At 52.1% G+C, this 20,422-nt stretch overlaps 1 protein-coding gene across 1 annotated transcript in view; it reads left to right on the forward strand.

The window, feature by feature from the left end:
- The window catches only part of LOC105304166 (ATP-sensitive inward rectifier potassium channel 12), a 39,226-nt gene extending 19,262 nt beyond the window's left edge, over positions 1-19,964 (forward strand). Inside the window, exons 2-3 of the mRNA XM_011378138.1 lie at positions 11,908-12,029; positions 17,626-19,964. Of these exons, the coding sequence (XP_011376440.1) occupies positions 17,674-18,960 (1,287 nt within the window). The 5' untranslated portion in view covers positions 11,908-12,029; positions 17,626-17,673 and the 3' untranslated portion in view covers positions 18,961-19,964. The remainder of the gene's footprint in view (positions 1-11,907; positions 12,030-17,625) is intronic.
- Positions 19,965-20,422: the final 458 nt, after the last annotated feature.

Below are 20,422 nucleotides of genomic sequence, written 5' to 3' on the forward strand. Positions count from 1 at the left end.
GGTTCCCACTCCCCTACGCTCTGATCCTCAGTAACTTCTGGCCCCTCTTGCCCAACTCACCACTCTCTGGGGAGAGGCCCAGGCTGTTTCCAGGCCAGGGCTGGATTTTTAAGTCCACATGTCTTTTGAGTCTTTCGTTGTCTCCCTCTACTACGGTGACTGCATCTCCCCAACTCCCAAGTTCTCTGGCTTACTTGTCCTCATCTCCCAAAACTTCTCACACTCCCCACTTGGCTGGAGAAATAGTACAGGCTCCTGGGTCTTGGGAAGGACATTTGCTTTCATATGATAACCCTAGAAGGTAACTTTCTCTTATTATCCCCATTTACAGATAAAGACATGAGGCTCCTAGAGGTTTCAGGGATTTTTCTAGTACTCAGGTGCTTCTCTGAGCCCTGATCAACAGGGGTCAGGCTCTGGTTGATGGGCAGTCCTCAGAAGCCCAGCATCAGCGCCCGTGCAGTCTGCCCTGACTTATTGGCCGCCCCCGGCACTGGCCTTGCTTACTGCTGTCCCGAAGGCTGCCCTTCTCCGTGCACATACAGCCTGCGCAGCTCTTGGCCTTCGTCCGAGGCCTCAGGTGCTTTTTCTGTTTTGCGGGCCCTTGGTCTGGTGCTGGGCCCTTCAATGCCCCTCTGGGGGCCTCAGACGCCTGTCCGGGCTGACCTACCACTAGGGGGTGGAGGCGTGAGTGGAGCAAGGCCGGCAGGCTCCTTCAGCTCTTTCCTCCGGGACTGATTGCCGAGCACCCACTCTCCCCCACTCTACAAATGAGGCCACAGGGACCTGGAGTGCACGATGCAATCCCACAAGTCTGAAACCAGCCCTCCCATCATTCTTTTGTCCTGCCCCCACACTGAGCACTGGGGCCTCTCATATGGGCTGGTGGCTGACAGAAAGAGGCTCCTCGAAATTTAAGCCTAAGGGAACCATCTCCACTGCAGGGCACTTATGGTCACTAGTGCTGGCTTCTCTTGCCCGCCTGCCTCATGGGCAGAGAGAGGAGTCTGAGTCTAGGCTTTGGCCCATGCGAAATCTCCAGTGTTCTCAGGATACCTCCCTGTGCCTCAGTTTCCTCATCTATAAAATTATAATATCTATTTCATAGTACTTTTGGGAGGCTTAAATGAGAGAATCCTGGCTTACAGACCTGCTCAGTAAACATGATTTGGGCTAATGAACTGCCATGGGACAGCATGTGCAATTAGTGCACTAATTGTCTAGAGAGGGTGACTTCTGTGCTGGGTGACCCCGCATCTCCTGGTTTACAAAGTGCCTGGTGTCTGGGGCATTTTCTTCTGGGGCTAGTGAATCTGGAAGCCGGCTCTCCCCAGATCCTGAAGAGTTGGAGCCTGGGTGGGGGCCCACCTCATTAATGCTTGCTGTCCTCTGAGGTGGGATCCTCAGGATGCTCGGGTAGCCCGGACTGATACAAGGCCTTGGACCTGTGTCCCAGTTCCCAGAAGCCCTCAACTGGGGTAGGGATGGGACAGGCCCTGGTGTAGGTGGGGCAGCTGTGAGCAGAGCCAGGAGGCTGAGCCTTGCCCCCCTCCCAGCCCTCTAGCTCCTTTTCTTTTCCTAGCTTCTTTGTGTTTTGTGGTTTGAAACAAAGGTGTCCCAGCTTAACCAGCCCCTGCCCCATTGCCAAGGGGACTAGACCATCGCCACTACCAGGGTTGGGCAAGGGACAATGATGACACACATGCACATAGCCTGAGCACACATGCATGTGTGTGCCATGCCTGGTACACAAAGCTTGCATACATGTGTGCAAGAGCAGACACACAGAGACCTAACCCATGACATCCAGCAGCAGCACTAATGTTGACACAGCTCTATCCTTGTGAGCACACAGGCCCATGTCTGTGCACACTGCACACATACTTATGTGTTTCCACAAAGGTGCAGGCTGCGTAGCTGACACAAGCTAAACACGTAGAAACACACTGCTGCGTGAGAGATGTGAGCTGTCAGCTTGCCCATTTCATACCTCAAACTTCCATCTGTACCCTCACCTCTGCACAAGCACTTCCTCTGGCTAACTGAACTGTATCCGCCCTGCTGCCCTCAGTGGATGGCACCAGGCCACTGCAACCCCCGCATCCTACAGCACCATGGGCCACTCCAGGGGCTTCCTTGCCCCTGAGGGAGATAATGAGGGCACAAGTTCTAGGCACCAGCAGGCTAAAGCCCTGGTGCCCACCATGGTGAGGTGCTCATCAACATGGTTGTTACTGGCTACTGTCCTTACCTACCTCTTTCCTCGGAGTCACCTCCCAAACTGCCTGCTTCCAAATCTTTGACTCAAGGTCTGTTTCTGGGGAAATGCAAAGTGGGGCCAGGTGCACGCACATCCTTGACACTCCTAGAATAGCATGCACCATACTCCAGGCTGTGTGTCCATGAAAGGATGGTGCACACATGAGCACCTATTGTGTACTAGACTCAGATCTGGGCACTTTTCATCCCCTAATTCCATTAATTCCCAATAGTGGAAATTGCATAAATTGAGGCAAGGATTAATCATAGAAATGTGTGCCTTAGAGGCGGGGGTAGGGCAAGCTAGAGCAGGTAAAGGCCAGTACCTGTCATAGGAAGAATCCATACCTCCCTCACCCTGTTACCCACCCTTCTCTGCCACGGCAGATACTGGTATGAGGACGGAGGTAGAAAGCACCCTCATTCATCTTCCCAGCTCTGACCATGTGCTCTATCCACCAGGATGCCTAGCATGAAGAGAGGACAATCCCCTAGGCACTGACTAGTTGTTCACTTTGGGCCACTGGATTTTCTTTGACCCTTTTTCTTCCTCTCAGGGCAGGGAGAGACCCAGGCATTGTCTTGTAGGGTTATTGAGTGGCACACACAGTAGGTGCTAAATAAAAGCTTGAGGCATGAGAAAACTTTCCCTGGGACTTTCAGTGGCTGCCCCTCCTGCTCTCAGAGCAGAGACATGCTGGTAAGACCCCTTGCCGCAGTACAAATGCCCCCACATTTACCTCATTCTTCTGAGCACAGGCTCAGAGAGGGCCAGTGTCTCAAGGTCACACAGCACAGCAGGGGCCAAACAAGGTCCAGATACTAGGCCCTCGCTCCCTCAGCCCCTGGCTCTCTATAGACCCTGCCTTTCCAATGAACCAGTTAGGCATGAGGGAGAAGTGGTAGGAGCCATGCGGCTAGGGAGTTTCCTGTAGGAGGTGGTCCTGAGCCACATGGAGAGACTGGCTTCTCCTAGAGACATTAGGACCAGGCATGTGTGATCAGTTCCAAGGTCTCTGTTCCCATAGCCTGGATTCTCAGCACTGCTGTGGACTGGCTGTGTGGCTCTGGGCAAGGCGCTCTCCCTCTCTGAGCCCCAGTCTCTTTCCTCTATTGAAAGGAATGATTGCATGCACTGAAGTAACGTGTGTCAAGTGTTGGGCATGCCTGATGCATGATAGGTGTACAGTTCCAGTTCTTCGGGGTTGGAAAGGCTTGTGTGGTGGTGAGGCCAATGTGATGTGGCTGTAGGGTCAGAACGTTAGTCGGCCTCTACCTGTGGGTGCCTTCCCACCCCGAACCTTATTTTTCTTGAAACTGCCAAGAAGAGTCTGCGCACCTTATCCAGGAGTAGATGAAGTGATGCTGTCAATACTTTTCCCTGTGTTCCAGAAAATTCCTTAGGTTCATGTTTCTGGCCTGGGCCCTGGGAAGACTCTCAAGGGACTTTGGATTTGACCTGGGACATCGTAGATTGGTCACAGGTGCGACCTTGACCTGCCCACACCAACTGTTCACTCTCAGTCTTCGTCTCCCCACTTTCCCTCTTGCTGACTTCCTTCCTCAGACTGAAGCTCCTTCTTGCCTCACGGGCCTTTGCCTGGAGCCCTGTTTTCTGTTTCAAGCCCTGGCTCTGTCCCTACTGGCTGGACCACACCACCCCCAGTTGGTCCTACAGTGCCTCCTGCAGCCTAAATCTTCATTTATTCTTTTTCTTCTGAGATGTCTGTCTCTCCCCTCCTATCTTGAGCACCGAGGCGGAGGGGCTTTCCATCCTGTTCATGTTGTGCCTTACACAAGGCCTTGCATGGACTTGGTTCTCAATGAAGATATGCTTGTGGAATGAATGAATGAATGAATGAATGAGTGAGTAGATGGCCTAGGCAACCCCACCATTTCACAAGTCGTGTCCTGGTCCCAACCTGGTTGGCTGTGGATGCCTTTGATGTTCACTTACTCAGGATAACATTTTTGAACGCGTGAGAGAACCTGTATAGGGCCACAGAGGAAACCAGAAATGTGAATACTTATCAAAATATTATTTTAGAATATGCGATATGGTAATTAGCATGTTGTTACTTAATAATGCCTTCCACAGCAAGACCTAGCAGAGGCCCTCGTACCACCCGTACACAGTGCCAAGCTTTAGGGCTTTGCTGTCTCATTCATCGCTGAGAGAACAGTACATTTTGCAGAGAGAAAAGGGAGAGTTCACATGTTTTCTCCATCATGTTCTTAGAGCCCTGAATTCCATCCTTGGGCTTTGGGTAAGATTTCCTGGAATGTGCTGAGTTGTGGCAGGGACCACATAGCCCTGCTCTGCCCTACACAGCCCGCCAAACTCCTCCACATACCCCCTTGATTCGCCTCCAGTCTCTTTGGGCAGCCGTCATAGGGGTCTGGGGGCCAGCAAAGGCATCTACAGCAGTGGAGAGCTGCTTTCTTAGGCCTACCCACCTGGCTATTCTGGGTGAAATGTCCAAGGCAGGCATTGTGATGTCTCCCAGCAGGGTCCTGTTAGGGGTGAAAGGCCCCCCAACACCCTGAGGCTTGGTCTGGAGCCCCTCTGCTGACCTGGCAGAAAGCTAACATTTCCTGCCCTATGGGCTTGCCCAGAGTTCCAAGGGGCCTCCAGTGGTGACAGCCATGCCCCGCTCCCTGCTATAAGCAGATAATAAAGGAAGGAGGTAGGGGACTCCCCATCCCCCAGGCCACAGTCTTTTCCCTGCAACAAGTTGAACAAGACACAGAGGAGCCCCTCATTTAACAGTTGGAGAAACAGGCCCAGACAGGACGAAGTCCCAGAACAAGTTGAGGCTGGAATGGTCTTTGGACAGATTACAGCCCTGCCTGCCTTCTTGCAGTGCAGGCCTCAAGGGTACTCCTGAATTACAGGAGCAGATCATGAAGGGCTTATAAGGCCCCATTCCTATTGCTCCCCTTAGCCTCCTTCTGGGATCTGACCCCACACTCAAGGCATCAGACCTAGGCCCTGGCCTCAGGGCTCTCCAAGCCTGGTGGAGACAACTTGGAGGGATAGATAATTGCCACCTAGAATGATCTGGTCTAGGACTGAAGGAATTACAAGGGGCAGGGACTTGGAAGTGGTCGTTGAATGATGCATAGGAGTTTGAGGGAGAATGAGGAAGAAAGGGCATTGTGCAGAGGATCTGGCATGTGGTGAGTTGGCGGGGAGACAGGAAGCACCATTTCTGAGACATGGATTATCGTCACTGGCACATGAGGAAGAGGAGGCCCAGGTGCTCCCATTTGCCTAGCTGGCTATGTCCCCAGATAAGTCTCTCTTTTTGAGTTGTCCCTGCTCCCTCTTACCTACTTGCTCCTCTCTGTGGCACACTCAGTTTCAGCACCATTGCCCACCCTCCAGTTGCTTGAAAACATAGAACAACATTCCAGCCTCAGGACCATTGTTCTTACTGTTCCAGGAACAGTATTCTCATATTCTCTCAGAGAGGTCTTACCTGACCTCTAGAATAGTGCCCACCCTGCTTCCAGAATTATTTGGGTTTATTTCTCCTTAACATGTTTTCTGTCTGTCTTGCCCCATTCGAATGTTGGCCCCAGGCACTATGCCTGCACATAGTAGAGGCTTAGTAGATATCTGCTGAGTGAGTGAGTAAAGGCTTAGAATGACTGGTGAGCAAGGCCTTGGCAGTGACCCCAGACCTGAGCTGTATTGGGGTTCCTAGGGTAGAGTAATGGAAAGCCCACCCTATTTTCATGGACTCTGATCTCTGAGCTCAGACTCCTGCCCATGCCAGGTGAACTCCAGGGCCTTCAGAGGTGTATTAGGCCCTCCCAATGAATTCCTGGTCCCAAAATAAAATCAAATTTACAAAATGAGAAGAGAAAGAAAAGAAGTTGAGAAAACAACTGTTTCTATGTTTCCTCAGTAGAGCTTCTGGGTAATTGGAGGACAGGCTGTGGCTTAGACCCTGATCCTGCCTGGCCTTTGCCTAGACAGGCTTCATATTGGGCACAGCCCATGAAGACATGTAGCCCCCAAGGAGGGGTTTTTCCTTGATGGGGGTAAGGTGGGCCTGGAGGACTCATTAGGGAGGAGGTGGCTGGAACACACAGAGGCAAGAAACCTGGGTGCTAGACTCAGCAATGTGGCTCATAGACTGGTGACCTTGGACATGGCTGTGCACCTTTCTTTGACTTATTTCCTTCTCTGTCAAAGGTTAGGCCACCCCTCCTTGAACAATCTCTGATACAATGCCAGGAACACTCAGCTGAAGCCAGGCACTAGTTCTAGGGGCCCAAGAAACATGTTAAGGGGACTTGGCAAGATGCAGAGGGGACCCAGGGAAATCTTAGTAGACTTCATAGAGGTGGCATCCTTTGAGCTCGAAGGATGCATCAAGTTCTGGAAGGCAGGGCAAGGCCTTCTACGGTGAGGGTCAGCTTACATTGAGGCTCTGAAGTGTGGACATTCCTAAGATGTCACTCACTGAGGATCACATGACCCTCAGTGGGGAGCCCAGCCCTGCCTTCTGTTCATTCCCAGTGTGACCTTTTCTCTTGTTGATTTATAAGAATTCTTTATATTTGAAGTACATTGATCCTTTTATTAATAACACTCATCAAACAAAGAATTTATAACTTTTATTTTGCTTATTGTGAGTTTTGATAAACAATATCACAAATATTGTTATGTTGCAAAATTTTCAGCCTATTTATTAATGGTCTTTTTTGTTCCAGAATGTTTTTTGTTACTTAATCTCAGGTCTTTGCTCTCCCATGCACACACTGGGCACTTAGGAAATGTTTAAGACTCAAATTAGGTTGAAGCTTGAGAAATTACCACTGTAAGAAAAATAGAAGCTATGGTGCATTTGCTCACTGGGTCCTTCCCCCTGGAGTTACTTTCCATTCTGTCCATCTGCTCATTCCTTTTTTGCCTGGAGTGAGGTCCAGCTGAGGCCACCAGGGCCTGTGATCCCTCCAATGTGGGTTTGGGCTCAGAGATGTGATGATAGGAGTGAGTGGCAGTGGGGGCAGGAGATTTCCAGTTGGGCAACCTCCACGTATTAACTTGCTGAAAACCCATCATCACCCCATGAGACAGATACCATTATTAATCCCATTTTACAAGTGAGAAAACTGAGACTCAGAAAGGTTATACGACTTGCCCAAGATCACACAGGAAGGGACAGAGACAAAATTTGAATCCAGAGATAAGATTTGGCTCAGATTTTCTAACTCTCCTCTGGCATCAAGTCCCAGCTCATTAATATGCATCTAGGGCCTCTCAGAGCCTCAGTTTCTCCGTCTGTCAATGTAATGCCATGGCTCCCGTGCCTGTGCATGTAGGTACTCAATACACTTTCTTCTCTGTTATTAGGGTGACAAGGTGTGCCCCTGCCTGTTTCTCTACTCCCCCCACCTCCCCAGCCCCAAATCTCTTAGGTTCCTGAAATGTCAGGCTTGGAAGGGCCAGCCCCATCGATGGCAGGTAGGAACTGGAAGGCTTAGTGGCAGGAAGACCTTGCCCAAGGACCAGTGTGTGAAGAACAGAGCCAAATGTGTATCCCAGACCGTGGAGCTCTGAGTCTCCCTCACCACACTGCAATCTCAAGCTCGGCTCTCTTTGTTCCTGCTGCTCCCTCCAGAAAGGCCTCCTGCCCCACAACTGGGTTAGATACCTCCTCTGGGTTCCAAGGACTCTGACTTTGGCCTTGATCCAGCCTTGTCATAGCTGCTGGTTACTCTGTCAACCTTCCCTGGTGGGGTGCTACACAGGCAGGTGCTTGCTGGTCCATCTCTAAGTCCTTGGTGCTCAGCTGAGACCAGCATAAGTAGGCCCTCAGGAAAGGTTGGCTGCAAAAGGGAGGCCCAGAGTAGGACAGGGACCTGCTCCAGGTCACACAGCAGGTTGGAGCAGAGCAGGGAGCTCCAGGAAACTCCCAAAACCTTACAGGTCCCACCTGCTCCTGGGACCCAACAAAAGCCCAGGGATGGGGCACTGCCTGTAATGACAATTCTAGTAGAGAGTGCCCAGAAGCCTCTGTCCTCAGCTGCTCCCAGAGGCCTGAGGCCAAGGACACCCTGTCTCCCTCCTGTAGAAGATGTTCTCAAGATAAAAATACCCTCAGAAACATTCCCCGGTGCCTGGGCTGACCGGAAACATTTTCTGGTGCCTGGTCTAACCTGTCATCCACCCTGGGGGCCAGAACTTCCTGCCCTGGCTTCCCTTCAGGACATAGAGGGTAGATGTCTGTTCCTCTCAGCCATTTGGTGCAGTCTATCTCTCAGGGGGTTGGGTAGGACCCAGGGGCTAGCGAGTCCCCAGTCCTGCATTTGAGGCCTGGTCACTCCCCAGCTCACTGTAGGCCCTTCCCTGGGCCTCAGCCTCACCTGCAAAATGGGTAGACCCCACCTACCTCAGGAGATTGGACATGTTTGTCCAGCCCCTGTCTCCAGACCATGTAAGGGTCATGGGCACTTGTGGATGCTATGGCCAGCATGTACTGAGCACTGCCTGCCAGCTGGCACTATCCCAGGCACAGAGGAAAAAGGCAGCCAGGCTGCTGCCCACGTGGAGCTCAGGGCTCTTTTGCTTTGTTGCCTGTTGGGATGCACTGGGAGCACATCACTAGGGGCCATGTGGGAGGGTCAGGGATTCTCCAGCTCTGATACCACTGGGAATTCCCATTTCTTCTCTGAGCTGCTTGTGTTGGTTGTCAGAGCTGGGAAACCCTTCTCAGAGAACATTGGGAGGACCTGGCACTTACTGCGGGTCTGCTGTGTGCCACACATTGAGACAGGGCCTCAGTTTACCCTCTCGACAGTCTCCTGAGATAGGCGGAGTCTACCCATTTTGCAGATGAGGAGGCTGAGGCCCATGGAAGGGCCTTCGGTGAGCCGGGAAGTGGCCAGGCCTCAAATGCAGGACTGGAGACTTGCTGGCCCCTTGTCCCACCCCTCCAGGGATGGCTGATGTCATTATGGTGATGATGACAGCTGCCTCTTCCCAGAGCCCTGCTGTGCCAGGCTCTGTGCCCAGAGCATACCTCCCTCACCACATTGAATTTCATAGGCACATCCTCTGGGAGGCCAGTCATCAGCCCGTTTTGTACAGGAGGAAGCTGGGCCTCAGGAAGGGGAAATGCCTTGCCCTGTGCCCCTGGCAGTTTTAGCCTTAGCCTTGGCTGACAGGTTGGTGCTCTGTTGGGGGTGGGGTGGGAGGGATAAGGTGCAGGAAGCCTCCAGTGTCAGTCCAGGACTTGCCTTTGCTTGCTGGGAGACTGAAGGCCAGTGTGGTCTGTCCAGTTTCAGACTGCCTTTCTGTCATGTGCAGGTCCCAAACCAGTCTATTCTGTCCAGGACTTGACCATGACCCAGAAAAGTGTCTGGTTAACTTCAGAGGGCTGAGCTCACATCATGGGCTGTTACAGCCACTGCAGGGTGGCAGGGGAAGCACTGGACAGGGCACTCAGGGACTTGTATTCTTGTCTAAGCTGCCACTCAGTGGCCTTGTAATCTTGGGCAAATCACTTCTTGGTTCTGAGCCTCAGTTTCCCTCTAGAGTGGAGCTAATTTTGCCTCCCTCATGGGTGGGAACAAATCTGACTGAGTAGATTTGTGGGTCTGGAGAAAGCCCCTTTTAGGAAATAGGGAGTCAGGAATGAGGTTGAGAGAGCCTGGAGCAGGCCAAGTGACCAACAGGAAGTGGGAGGGGCAGGCTGTCTACACCTCTCTCTTCACCCCTTTTCTCTAGCCTTTAGCTCCCTTGCCCTGTGATAGACACATCTTCTGCTCAGAGTTCCAGCTGTAGGTGACCCTGAGCAAGTGACTTAACCTCTCTCAGCCTCAATTTCCCTGTTTTTCCAGTAGGGAGAATCAACTCTCCCTCAAGATGGGGCTGTGAAGGTTGGAATAACTGAAGCCAGGAGCAGAGCACACAGGGCTAGGCACAATACGGCCCGCTCAAGGGGATGGGCATAAGATCAGAGACCTGATCACGAGTCCTTGCTATGGAGGTTCCCAGCTGTGGGTAGTGGGCTGTGATGGAGCCTTCCTGAGCCTCAATTTCCCAATCAGTTTTGAGAGCGAAAGACCTAAGGAGGCACTGTAGGGCCCATGGCAACTGCTCAGGGAATGATGAAGTATTGGAAAGCAGGAGGTAAGGACTGAGAGTCTTGAGGTGAGAACCCAGAGAGTGAAGAGGGACCAACCAGGCTATCCCCCTACAGAGTAAGCAGAGGCTGAGAGAAGGGAAGTGACTCACCCAAGGTCACACAGCTTGTGAAGGACAGAGCTGGAACTTGAACCCAGCTTTGTGTGCTTCTAAACCCATTGCTGTTGACTGCCCCAGGAGGCTTATGATGTGTGGATGACTCACCAACAGTTGCCTTAATCCCTGCCAGAGAATCCAGTGTAACAGTGGATTATAGATAGCCTTGGCTGTAAAAAGGTAGGCTCCATGGGCTCAGTGGCTGACAGGTGGGGGAAGGTGAGAAGGGCATCCCAAGTCAGCTTGCCTCTGGAAATTCTCAGAATCCTTAACCAATACACTCTCTTCTGATCACAGAACATGGGAGGGGAAAGCTGGGAGCGCCTTTGATATATGGAATAATAATAGGCTCGGAGGTTGCAGGGACCACATAGGATGTGTGTATGTTTATGGTGTCTGACAAGTTACTGATGTGTACCCATCTGTATAGTCATCCATTTGCTCGCCTACTCATTTATCCATCTGTCCCACCCAACCACCTCATTTATCCATCCATTCATTCACACGTACATCTACCCACCCATCTACCCAACTACACACCCACCCAACCCATCCATAATTCGCCCATCCATCCATCCATTATCTATCCATATACTCATTCATCATCTTTCCATCTATAATCCATCCGACCATTCATAATTCACCCATCCATTGTCTATCCATCTATCCATCCATCTATCCATCCATCCATCCATCCACCCACCCATTCAATTATCCATCCACACGCCCCCCTACCCATTCATAATCAGTCCACTCATCCATCCATCCGTCCATGCATCCATCTGTCCATCCATCCACCCACCCAACTATCCATGCATCCACATTCATTTATCCATCCGTTACCCTTTCATCCACCCACTCGTCCATCCATCATCCATCAAGCAATTGATCCGTCCATCCGTCCATCCATCCATCCATCCATCCACAATGTTATTGGCATTGGGAAAGCTCTGCAGGTGGTGACTAGAAGCACAGGCTAGGGACCTGAGTTCCTCTGTGACCTTAGGAGAATTACCACATTACCTACCTCTCTGAAACGGGAATAGCAATAGTTCCAATCTTGTGGGTTGTTGTGAGCATTACACGAGTTGATGTCTGTAAAACACTTACCACAGTGTCTAGGATATAGTAGGCACTTGCTAATTATAAGCTGTTATTTTTTTGGGGACCCATCTTGTTCTGCCTTTCTCTGGTTCTGAAAGTTTGTTATAAACAAGCTCACAGGCTGTGAAGGTGTGGGGCATCAGAAGTGTGGGAGGCTACCTCCATCTCCCATGTGGCCCTGGAGAAGCAGAAATGTGGGTTAATGTGGAAATTTCTGACTTCTGAGCCCCTCTAAGGAGAGTGGCACTGTCTGCAGTAATTTGGCTTTGCTTTGTTAACTTTAGGGTCTTCTAGTGACTGATTCCTCTCCGACTGGTGCCTGGGAAATGGCAGCTGCTGCTAAGGCAGCCTTGAAGACAGCCACTTGCCTGCTCAGCACTGTTACTTAGAAGATAGGGTTCAAGAGGTAAGATTAAGGTCACTGATGTGCACCTGTCATGTATTTAACCAAACACTCATCTGTGTACCCACCTACCCCCTCATCTATGTATTCATCTACCTAATCAACCTCTCATTCACCCATTATTTATCCACACATCCCCCCATCCATTTGCTATCCACCTACCAATCTATCCACCTATCCAATCCATGCAGCCATCTTTCTATCCATGTATTCACTCTTCTCCCAACTATTCATCTACTCCCCAGCCATTCATCCACTCACCTAGCCACCCATCCATCTTTCCATCCACTGATTCATCCATCTTTTCATTCACTCACTAATCTACTCATCCAACTCATCTAATAGTTTTTCACCCACGTAACCCATCCATCTCTCTGGTCACCACCAATCCATCCATCCATGCATCTGTCAGTCCTGTTTATCCATCCTTATGCTCGACTACCCATCTGTACATATATCTGTCTACTCATTTATTGATCCATCCATCTCCTCACCCATTTCTCTATTCAACTGCTTATTCTCTCATCCTTTTTTCTGGTCAGTGAGCATTTTCTGGATGCTCTCTCTGTGCTAGGCCTGCATCAGCCTCTGGGCCTCTAAGGTTGGCCAGAGATGGGGCCTGAGCAAGGTCAACTCTTATACAAGGTAGAGTAGCTACTGGCCCAAGGTAGAGTAGAAACCCAGGGCCAGAGAATCCAAAAGGACTTCATGGAAGTAGTGGCCTTCAGCTGATCTCTAATGGATGAGAAGATTTTAAAGATTCCCTTTGGCTGTGATTTGGGGGTTGGACCCCATGGGGTGGAGGGTCATCACAATGAAATCCAGCAGGAGCCTGTTGCTGTGTCCAGACAGGAGTGGCTTGGGAAGGTAGGTGGCTGTGGGCAAGGAGATGGCTGGATGGCTTTGAGAATTTAGGAGGTAAAATACATAGGACCTGGTGAGGGAGTAGACATAGGGGGCTGAAGGAGAAGAAGAAGGCCAGACTTCTGGCTGGGCCAACTAAAGAAGTGGTCAGACTGCCAACTGACCCCATGAAGAGTGGGAGGAGGGGAAAGGTGAGAGTGAGGAGAAGAGGAGGGTATGAAGGAGATGAGAAAGAGGAGGAGGAGAAGAGGTGAGGGAGGGGAAAGGGGAGAAAGAAGTATGGAAGAAGAGGAGGAACCATATTGCCCATGTGGTATTTTGAGGCATCTGGGAGAGAAGGTGCCAGTTCAGGCACCTTTGCCATGGAGAGGCCGGTGAGGGAGGCCCAAGGGACAAGATTCTGTGCAGGTAGTTTAGTGGTCGGTGAGACCAGGAAGGGAAGGAGCCACTGTGGGGTGTATTTTTGACAGTCCCTGCTGGGGGCAACTGGAGCTCAGTCTGACCAAGGAACCTGAGGAGGCAATGTAGAGCAGGTACCCCAGAGTGTGTCCCCAGAGTGTGCCTGTGGAGGACAGGGAGCTGATCACTGACTGAAGGCTGCTCCTGGGGCATTCATTCCTTTGCCTGCTCAATGCATGGGCAGAGCATTCTTCAGTGGCTGGAGAGAGCTTTTGGGATAAAAGACTGATGTTGGTGGTTGGAAATTGGGCAGTGGGCCCTGGAGTGGTAAGGGCCTGGGGAATTGATGGTAAATTGATCACACCTCCCCCACCCCCCCAGCACATACCAATGTGTCATTACTATTTCTCTCCTCGGGCCTAGCATGGCCTTGGCACAGAGAGCCTGCTCTGCATGTTTGCAGGCCATGGGTGTTCACTGTGGGCAGAGGCTGTCTGTGCATTGGTGGAAGGAGACATTTAGACCTGTCCCCTTGGAGCCCCCTCCACTGGCCCTTCTAGTCACTGCTTTTTTTGACATCTGAGAATATGGGCCAAGACCTTGCCCTGTTCTTTTCCCGGATGTCACCGAAACCTGAGGTATCCAGAGCCTCAGTGTTCTGGGCATGGGGTGTCCAGCTCTATTGAGAGGCCCCTCCCAGGGACTTTCAGGCCCCTCCCACTGGTCATGTGGTAGCTGCCTCTCTAAGAGCTCCCAGCCCAGGCCTGACCAGTGTTCTGAACACGCTGGGTGCCAGGAGGCTGTGTCCATAGACACTGGGGTCAGCAGGGACAGCTTCGCTACCTCTCAGGGGCTCTGGGTCCACGTTCTCCACTGCCTATTCTCTGCCTGTTGGCTTGATTCGCTGCTGTCTCTGGTGTGGAAGTCGCCTTTTCTAGCTCAGGTAGTGCACCCTATTGCTTCTCTTCCGTTCCGTCCCAGCAATGCTCTGGACCCCCGCTGGCCAAGCTGGGCATCTGCTGATGATGGTCCTGTTATCTTTACCATCTCACTTCTGTCTACAAGTTGCTTTGTGACCTGGGATGAGTCTCAGCCTCAATTTTCTCATCTATAAAAAAGGGGAGCTGGCCTCCTTGCTTGCTAAGGCCTCTTCTAAGAAAACAAATCTAATTCCATTTCTTATCTGATTTAACCATATGTAAGAGTAAGAGTCAATCAGGCCTGATATCCTTGAGGATATTGTTCCACGTTTCTTAAATTGAGTCCTTAAAGACTGCAGAGCTGTGTAGCCTTCTTGCCATGACTGTGTTTGTGTGTGAGGAGTATCCTTGGGACATTTGGCAAGTTTGTGGGGCTGGGGTTTCTACTCATGGATCCTCTTCTGGGTCTTTCTTTGTGGTGCTGTATTCACCAAGAGTCTGCGAGGGGCTCCCTATACCCTGAGCATCTCACACACACATACACACATGCACATGCACACACACACATGAGTGTGTGCACACGCACAGCACAATGAGGGCATGAGAGACTGAGGACTGGATCAATACACAGGATTCCAACTCTTGTGTTCTTTAGTTTCTGGGTGACTTTGGACAAGTGACTTTGTTCTGAGTCTCAAGTTTCCAGTTCTGAGAAAAGGGGGAGTGGGTGTGAACATGATCTTGTTAATTTTAGGAGTAAAGTCAACAGAAGAGGGAGTTCCCAGGCTTGTGTGACATAGTCTGGGACTCAAGATATGCCAGGAGTCACTGCAGCAGCCCCATCGACCTGGGAGCTGACCAGGTAGGTGTGAGGCTGCCCAGCTGCCAGGAGCAGTGCACCAGGCTGGGCACTCTGGCCTTTGATTATTGTAATTCTGTATTATACAGACCTTGAGTTGCTTGGAGCCCCAGCTGGAGCAGCCATGACCCACTGGACATCCCTCAAGGCTTCCAGGCCATACAAACCCACCCCCTGCAATCTGGCAGCCTCCTGCCAGCATCTGAGTACCTCGACTCTGACCACCTCCTTCTGGAGGATCCAGGAATCTGGGGCTGAGCCATCTTCCGGCAAAGTCCCCGGGGTCCTCACCACTGCCAACTCCCTGCCTCCTGGCCCAGGCAGAAGCAGCATTCTTCATTACGGCCTCCAGCCTCAGCTCCTCAGACCCATGGTGAGGTGGTCAGCTGGAGCACCTGTGGGGCGAGGATGGAGCGTGAAGAGGGGCCCCTGCAGAGCCTGGGGCTCCATAATGGGAGACCTTGCATTTGACAAAAATGATTCAAATCTCAGTTCTCCTGCTTATTGGCTGTGTGGATTTGGGGAAGTCACTTTACCTTTCTGAATCTGCATTCAGAGGCTAGAAGTAAGGATAGTACCTACCTCCTTGAGCTATTGTCCAGATGATTTAAGAGCATTCGCTTATGTGTTTGACTTGCTTTACCTGTGGTTTGAGGAGCTGGTTCACTCAGGCAGTAAGTGCCATGTGAGCATCATGTACATGCCAGCTCTGGAGACTCAGCAGCATCTGGTGACCAAGACAGACCCTGAAAGACCTTGCAGCCTTGTAGCCTGAGGGCTGTACCCTCACTTGTCTCCCAGATGTTTGGAGCAGAGGTCAGAGGTCATTGCTCCTCTGAGGCTCTGGCTGTACCTGGTCACACAGATGAGGGCTGAATCTTAGCATTGTTACCTCCTGGCTATATCACTTCCAGTTTCCAAGCCTCTAGTGGGTGCCCAGCTACCTGCCTCCCTGCTTCTGGCTCAGCCTCCCAGGGACCTTCTTCTCTGGGGCCTTGTTGTCTTCTGGATGCTCAAGGGCTCCCAGCCTTGTCTAGCTTTGACCAGGTGGGGATTGGGGGTGTGTGGGGTCCCTGCTTGTGGGGAGGAACATGCCCAACTCCTCAGTGTCCTAGCCAGGCCAACTGGCCAGGGGTCTACCCCTCCTTTCAGGCCAGCCCAGCCCTGCTGAGTCAAGCTGAGGTCCTGAGCACCCAAAGCCCTGAAGCTAATGGCCAGATTGTCTTAGTGCCCACAGGGCCAAGTGGTGCCATGGCCCCCAGCCTGCAGATGCCTCAGCCTGGCACCAGCAGGCTGTCCTGGAGCCAGCAGGGCACTGGAGAAGGAGTGGCCACTGGCCTGTGTGTCTAGGTGCTGGACACATACCACCAGCCATGGGAGCAGTGTTTGACTGGTGAGGATGCAGTTCCATGGGGCATGCGCTGAGATGGCCAAGTATGTGTGAGTATGTGTGTGTGCAGCAGGCCAACCAGATGGTCCCCTGAGTAGGCCAAGGACAGTGACACTTCTAAGTGCCCCTAATGTACTCTTTAGAGCTGAGGAAGGTGGGAGTGGGGGAGGCCCTTGGACTGCGGTCAGCCAGTCAGTGACCCCTCTGGGCACTGACTCAGTGGTCTCCTCCTAGCTACTGCTGGTGACAGGAGACATGAGTGCTGAGTGGGTGTCTGAGGCAAAGAGCATCAGGAGGGTGGGTGGGGCCCAGCTTGGGATGTCCTTGGGAACAGAGCTGTTTCTAGGCCCTGGGGGTGAGACACTATTGAGGGAAACAGCAAGCTGTTTGTGCTCAGGTGGCCAACAGTCTCATGGTAGGGATGGCAGCCAAGTATAACCCCGTGTGCATCATTGCTGTTATTATTACTACCATTATTAGGTTCGAGGTCAGGGCTGTGGGGTTACAGTGGGGACCTGGGAGGGGTGTACCATCTTCTGAAGGCACAGGGAGGCCTCTGGAGATGTTTTTATGGCATGAAAGTCAAGACCTGAAAGAGGGAGGTGGTGGGAAAATGGGAAGAGAGAGTCCAGGGTGGGTTTAAGGAACAGTGGGCTACAGCAGGGCGAGTGACAGGGAGGTGAGGTCCGAGGGGTCCTGGGCTCTGCTTATGCAGGCCCTGCAGGTGCCAGCAGGAACTCTGGCTTTGAGCAGATGATGGACAGGCTTCCCCTGGTTGCTTCTGGACTGAGATTGGGTGGGAGCAGGAGCAGGAAGATTGGTGAGGTGGCCACCATGCTGATCCAGGTGGGTGATGATGGGGACTCAGGTCATGAGGGTGAGAGAAGGAGTTGGATCCTAAATATATTTTCAAAGCAGAGTCCTTGGGGTGGGGTTAAAAGAAGTTGAAGATGAATCCAAGGGTTTTGGTTGGAGGTGCTGGGAGGATGGAGTGGCCGTTTTCCAATCTGAGAAGGAGGGTAAAGAGCTGGCTTAAGGTGAGAAGGAAGATCAGGAGCTTGGTTATGGGTAAATTAGGGTCAAATGTTGGCCAGCTACATCTGAGAGTTCTGGGTGGGGGCAGAGGCATGGGTGAGTGTGGGACACTTGCCGTCCTATCTGTTGCAGGAGCCACCCCACCCGGAGCTGGCCTGGCTTGCCCACCCCATCCCCGGGATGACCACTGCCGGCCGGGCCAATCCCTACAGCATTGTGTCATCAGAGGAGGACGGACTGCACCTGGTTACCATGTCGGGAACCAATGGCTTTGGCAATGGCAAGGTGCATACACGGCGCAGGTGCCGAAACCGCTTTGTCAAGAAGAACGGCCAGTGCAACATTGAGTTTGCCAACATGGACGAGAAGTCGCAGCGCTACCTGGCTGATATGTTCACCACCTGCGTAGATATCCGCTGGCGCTACATGCTGCTCATCTTCTCACTGGCCTTCCTTGCCTCCTGGCTACTATTTGGAGTCATCTTTTGGGTCATTGCTGTGGTCCACGGTGATCTGGAGCCTGCTGAGGACCGTGGTCGCACGCCCTGTGTGATGCAGGTCCATGGCTTCATGGCAGCCTTCCTCTTCTCCATTGAGACACAGACCACCATTGGCTATGGGCTGCGCTGTGTGACGGAGGAGTGCCCAGTGGCCGTCTTCATGGTGGTGGCTCAGTCTATTGTGGGCTGCATCATCGACTCCTTCATGATTGGTGCCATTATGGCCAAGATGGCCAGGCCCAAGAAGCGGGCGCAGACGCTACTGTTCAGCCACAATGCTGTTGTGGCGCTGCGAGATGGCAAACTCTGTCTCATGTGGCGTGTGGGCAACCTGCGTAAGAGCCACATTGTGGAGGCCCATGTGAGGGCTCAGCTTATCAAGCCGAGGGTCACGGAGGAGGGTGAGTATATCCCACTGGACCAGATTGACATCGATGTTGGCTTCGACAAGGGCCTTGACCGCATCTTCCTGGTGTCACCCATCACCATCCTGCATGAGATCGATGAGGCCAGCCCGCTGTTTGGCATTAGCCAGCAGGACCTGGAGACAGATGACTTTGAAATTGTAGTTATTCTGGAGGGCATGGTGGAGGCTACTGCCATGACTACACAGGCCCGAAGCTCCTACCTGGCCAACGAGATCCTGTGGGGTCACCGCTTTGAGCCTGTACTCTTTGAGGAGAAAAACCAGTACAAGATCGATTACTCGCACTTCCACAAGACCTACGAGGTACCCTCCACGCCCCGCTGCAGTGCCAAGGACCTGGTGGAGAACAAGTTTCTACTGCCCAGCGCCAACTCCTTCTGCTATGAGAATGAGCTGGCCTTCCTAAGCCGTGATGAGGATGATGAAGCAGATGAAGACCAGGACAGCAGTAGCCCTCAGGCCAGGCATGACTTTGACAGACTCCAAGCTGGTGGGGGTGCCCTTGAGCAGCGGCCCTACAGACGGGAGTCTGAGATCTGAGCCACTGTTGGCCAAGATGCAGCATCCACTCAGCCAAGGAGAGGCCCACATCCTGTGAGGGCTCCGGTTTTGAGCAGAATGGGCAAGGTGTCCCAGTTGCAGACTCAGTAGCACTTTAGATGTTTTATGTTCTTTATGATGGCCTTGGAAGTTTGGCGGGGAAGTGGGCAGCTGGAGCTGGTAGCCCCCGGCCTCAAAGGCCCAAGCAGGCTCAGGGGCAAGGAGGTGGCCTCCTGGGGGCCGGGCCATGGGAGTTAGGGGCTTCTGCCTGAGGAAAGTGCTGAAGCCTGCCCAGAAAGGGCTCTGTAGCTGCCCAGGCTTTGGGAGAAAGCTGGCAGGCTACAGGGCACCTTGCTGGTTTTTAACTTGGGGAGAAACAATGGGTTTTGGCTTTCTCAATCTTAACTTGAGTAAGACTGTTTACAAAAAAAGAAATTAACATGATTAAAAAATTTTTTAAGGACAATTAGAATTCCATTGGTCTGCCAGGATGCAGGCAGCTGGGTAGAGGCTCCAAAAGGCTCTCTAAGACTGGACGGGCCTCTACTCTGCAAAGGCCAGGCGTATGCAGGTGGTGCAGTGACAGTAAGCACAGTGCTCACCATGGTTCTTTATGTACATGAGCAGATTAGATTCCATTTGTGATAGAAAAACCAAGCTCATGTTAATGATCATAATAAAAGCTTTCCAATGTCATAGGTGGGAGTAAGGGCTGGGAAACAACTAGTTTGAGATTTTTGAGTTTGACTTTGTACCTTAGAGGTGCATCTCAGGGCCAGATATGAGACCTGCCTGCCATAGAGCGTCCCCTTTCTCCCAACACACCGGATTCTCCGGGTTTGTTTATTTCTCCTTTTCTGGCCAGTGGCCTCCACTCTTTTCATGGTGATGGGCAGTTGGGAAATGCAGGACTGGGTGGCTCTGTGGGAAGGGAAGCTCAGTTCCCAGACTAGGAGGAAATGGCTCAGCCCCATCTTGAATGGGACCCCCACGTGAATTGTGCCTTAGAGACTCTGAGTGGTCTGGCCCCAGTTGTTTCTGTTTTTATCAAACTCCACTGTCCCCTCCCACTGCCCTGACTCCACTGCAAAGTCCCTGCTAGCCCCTCTGTCTGCAGAGGCTAGACTGACGTGGTACTCTCCCTGCACCTGGGGCAGCACAGGTGAGTCCAAGTGGGTGGCAGCCTGGATGTATCCTGCCTGAATGGCAGAGAAGCAATTGTAGGAAAGGCATGGAATTGTCAGCTGAGGTCCCTGGGAGTGGCACATGCATCCAAGCACCCTAATGGGGAAGAGGTTGTTGGCCCTACTGGCCCAAAAGCAGGCCCCTGCACCCTGAGCTGCCCAATGTGGGCATGTTCTTGGCAGAGAAGACAGTTGGCAGGGGCTGGACCCTGGGATGGAGCTGGGAACTTTTCCCAGGACAGCTAAGAATGCTGCCCTTCTAAATGACCAGGCCCATA

This window comes from Pteropus vampyrus, unplaced genomic scaffold (genome assembly GCF_000151845.1).
Source record: "Pteropus vampyrus isolate Shadow unplaced genomic scaffold, Pvam_2.0 Scaffold331, whole genome shotgun sequence".
Classification (NCBI taxonomy): Eukaryota; Metazoa; Chordata; class Mammalia; order Chiroptera; family Pteropodidae; genus Pteropus; species Pteropus vampyrus.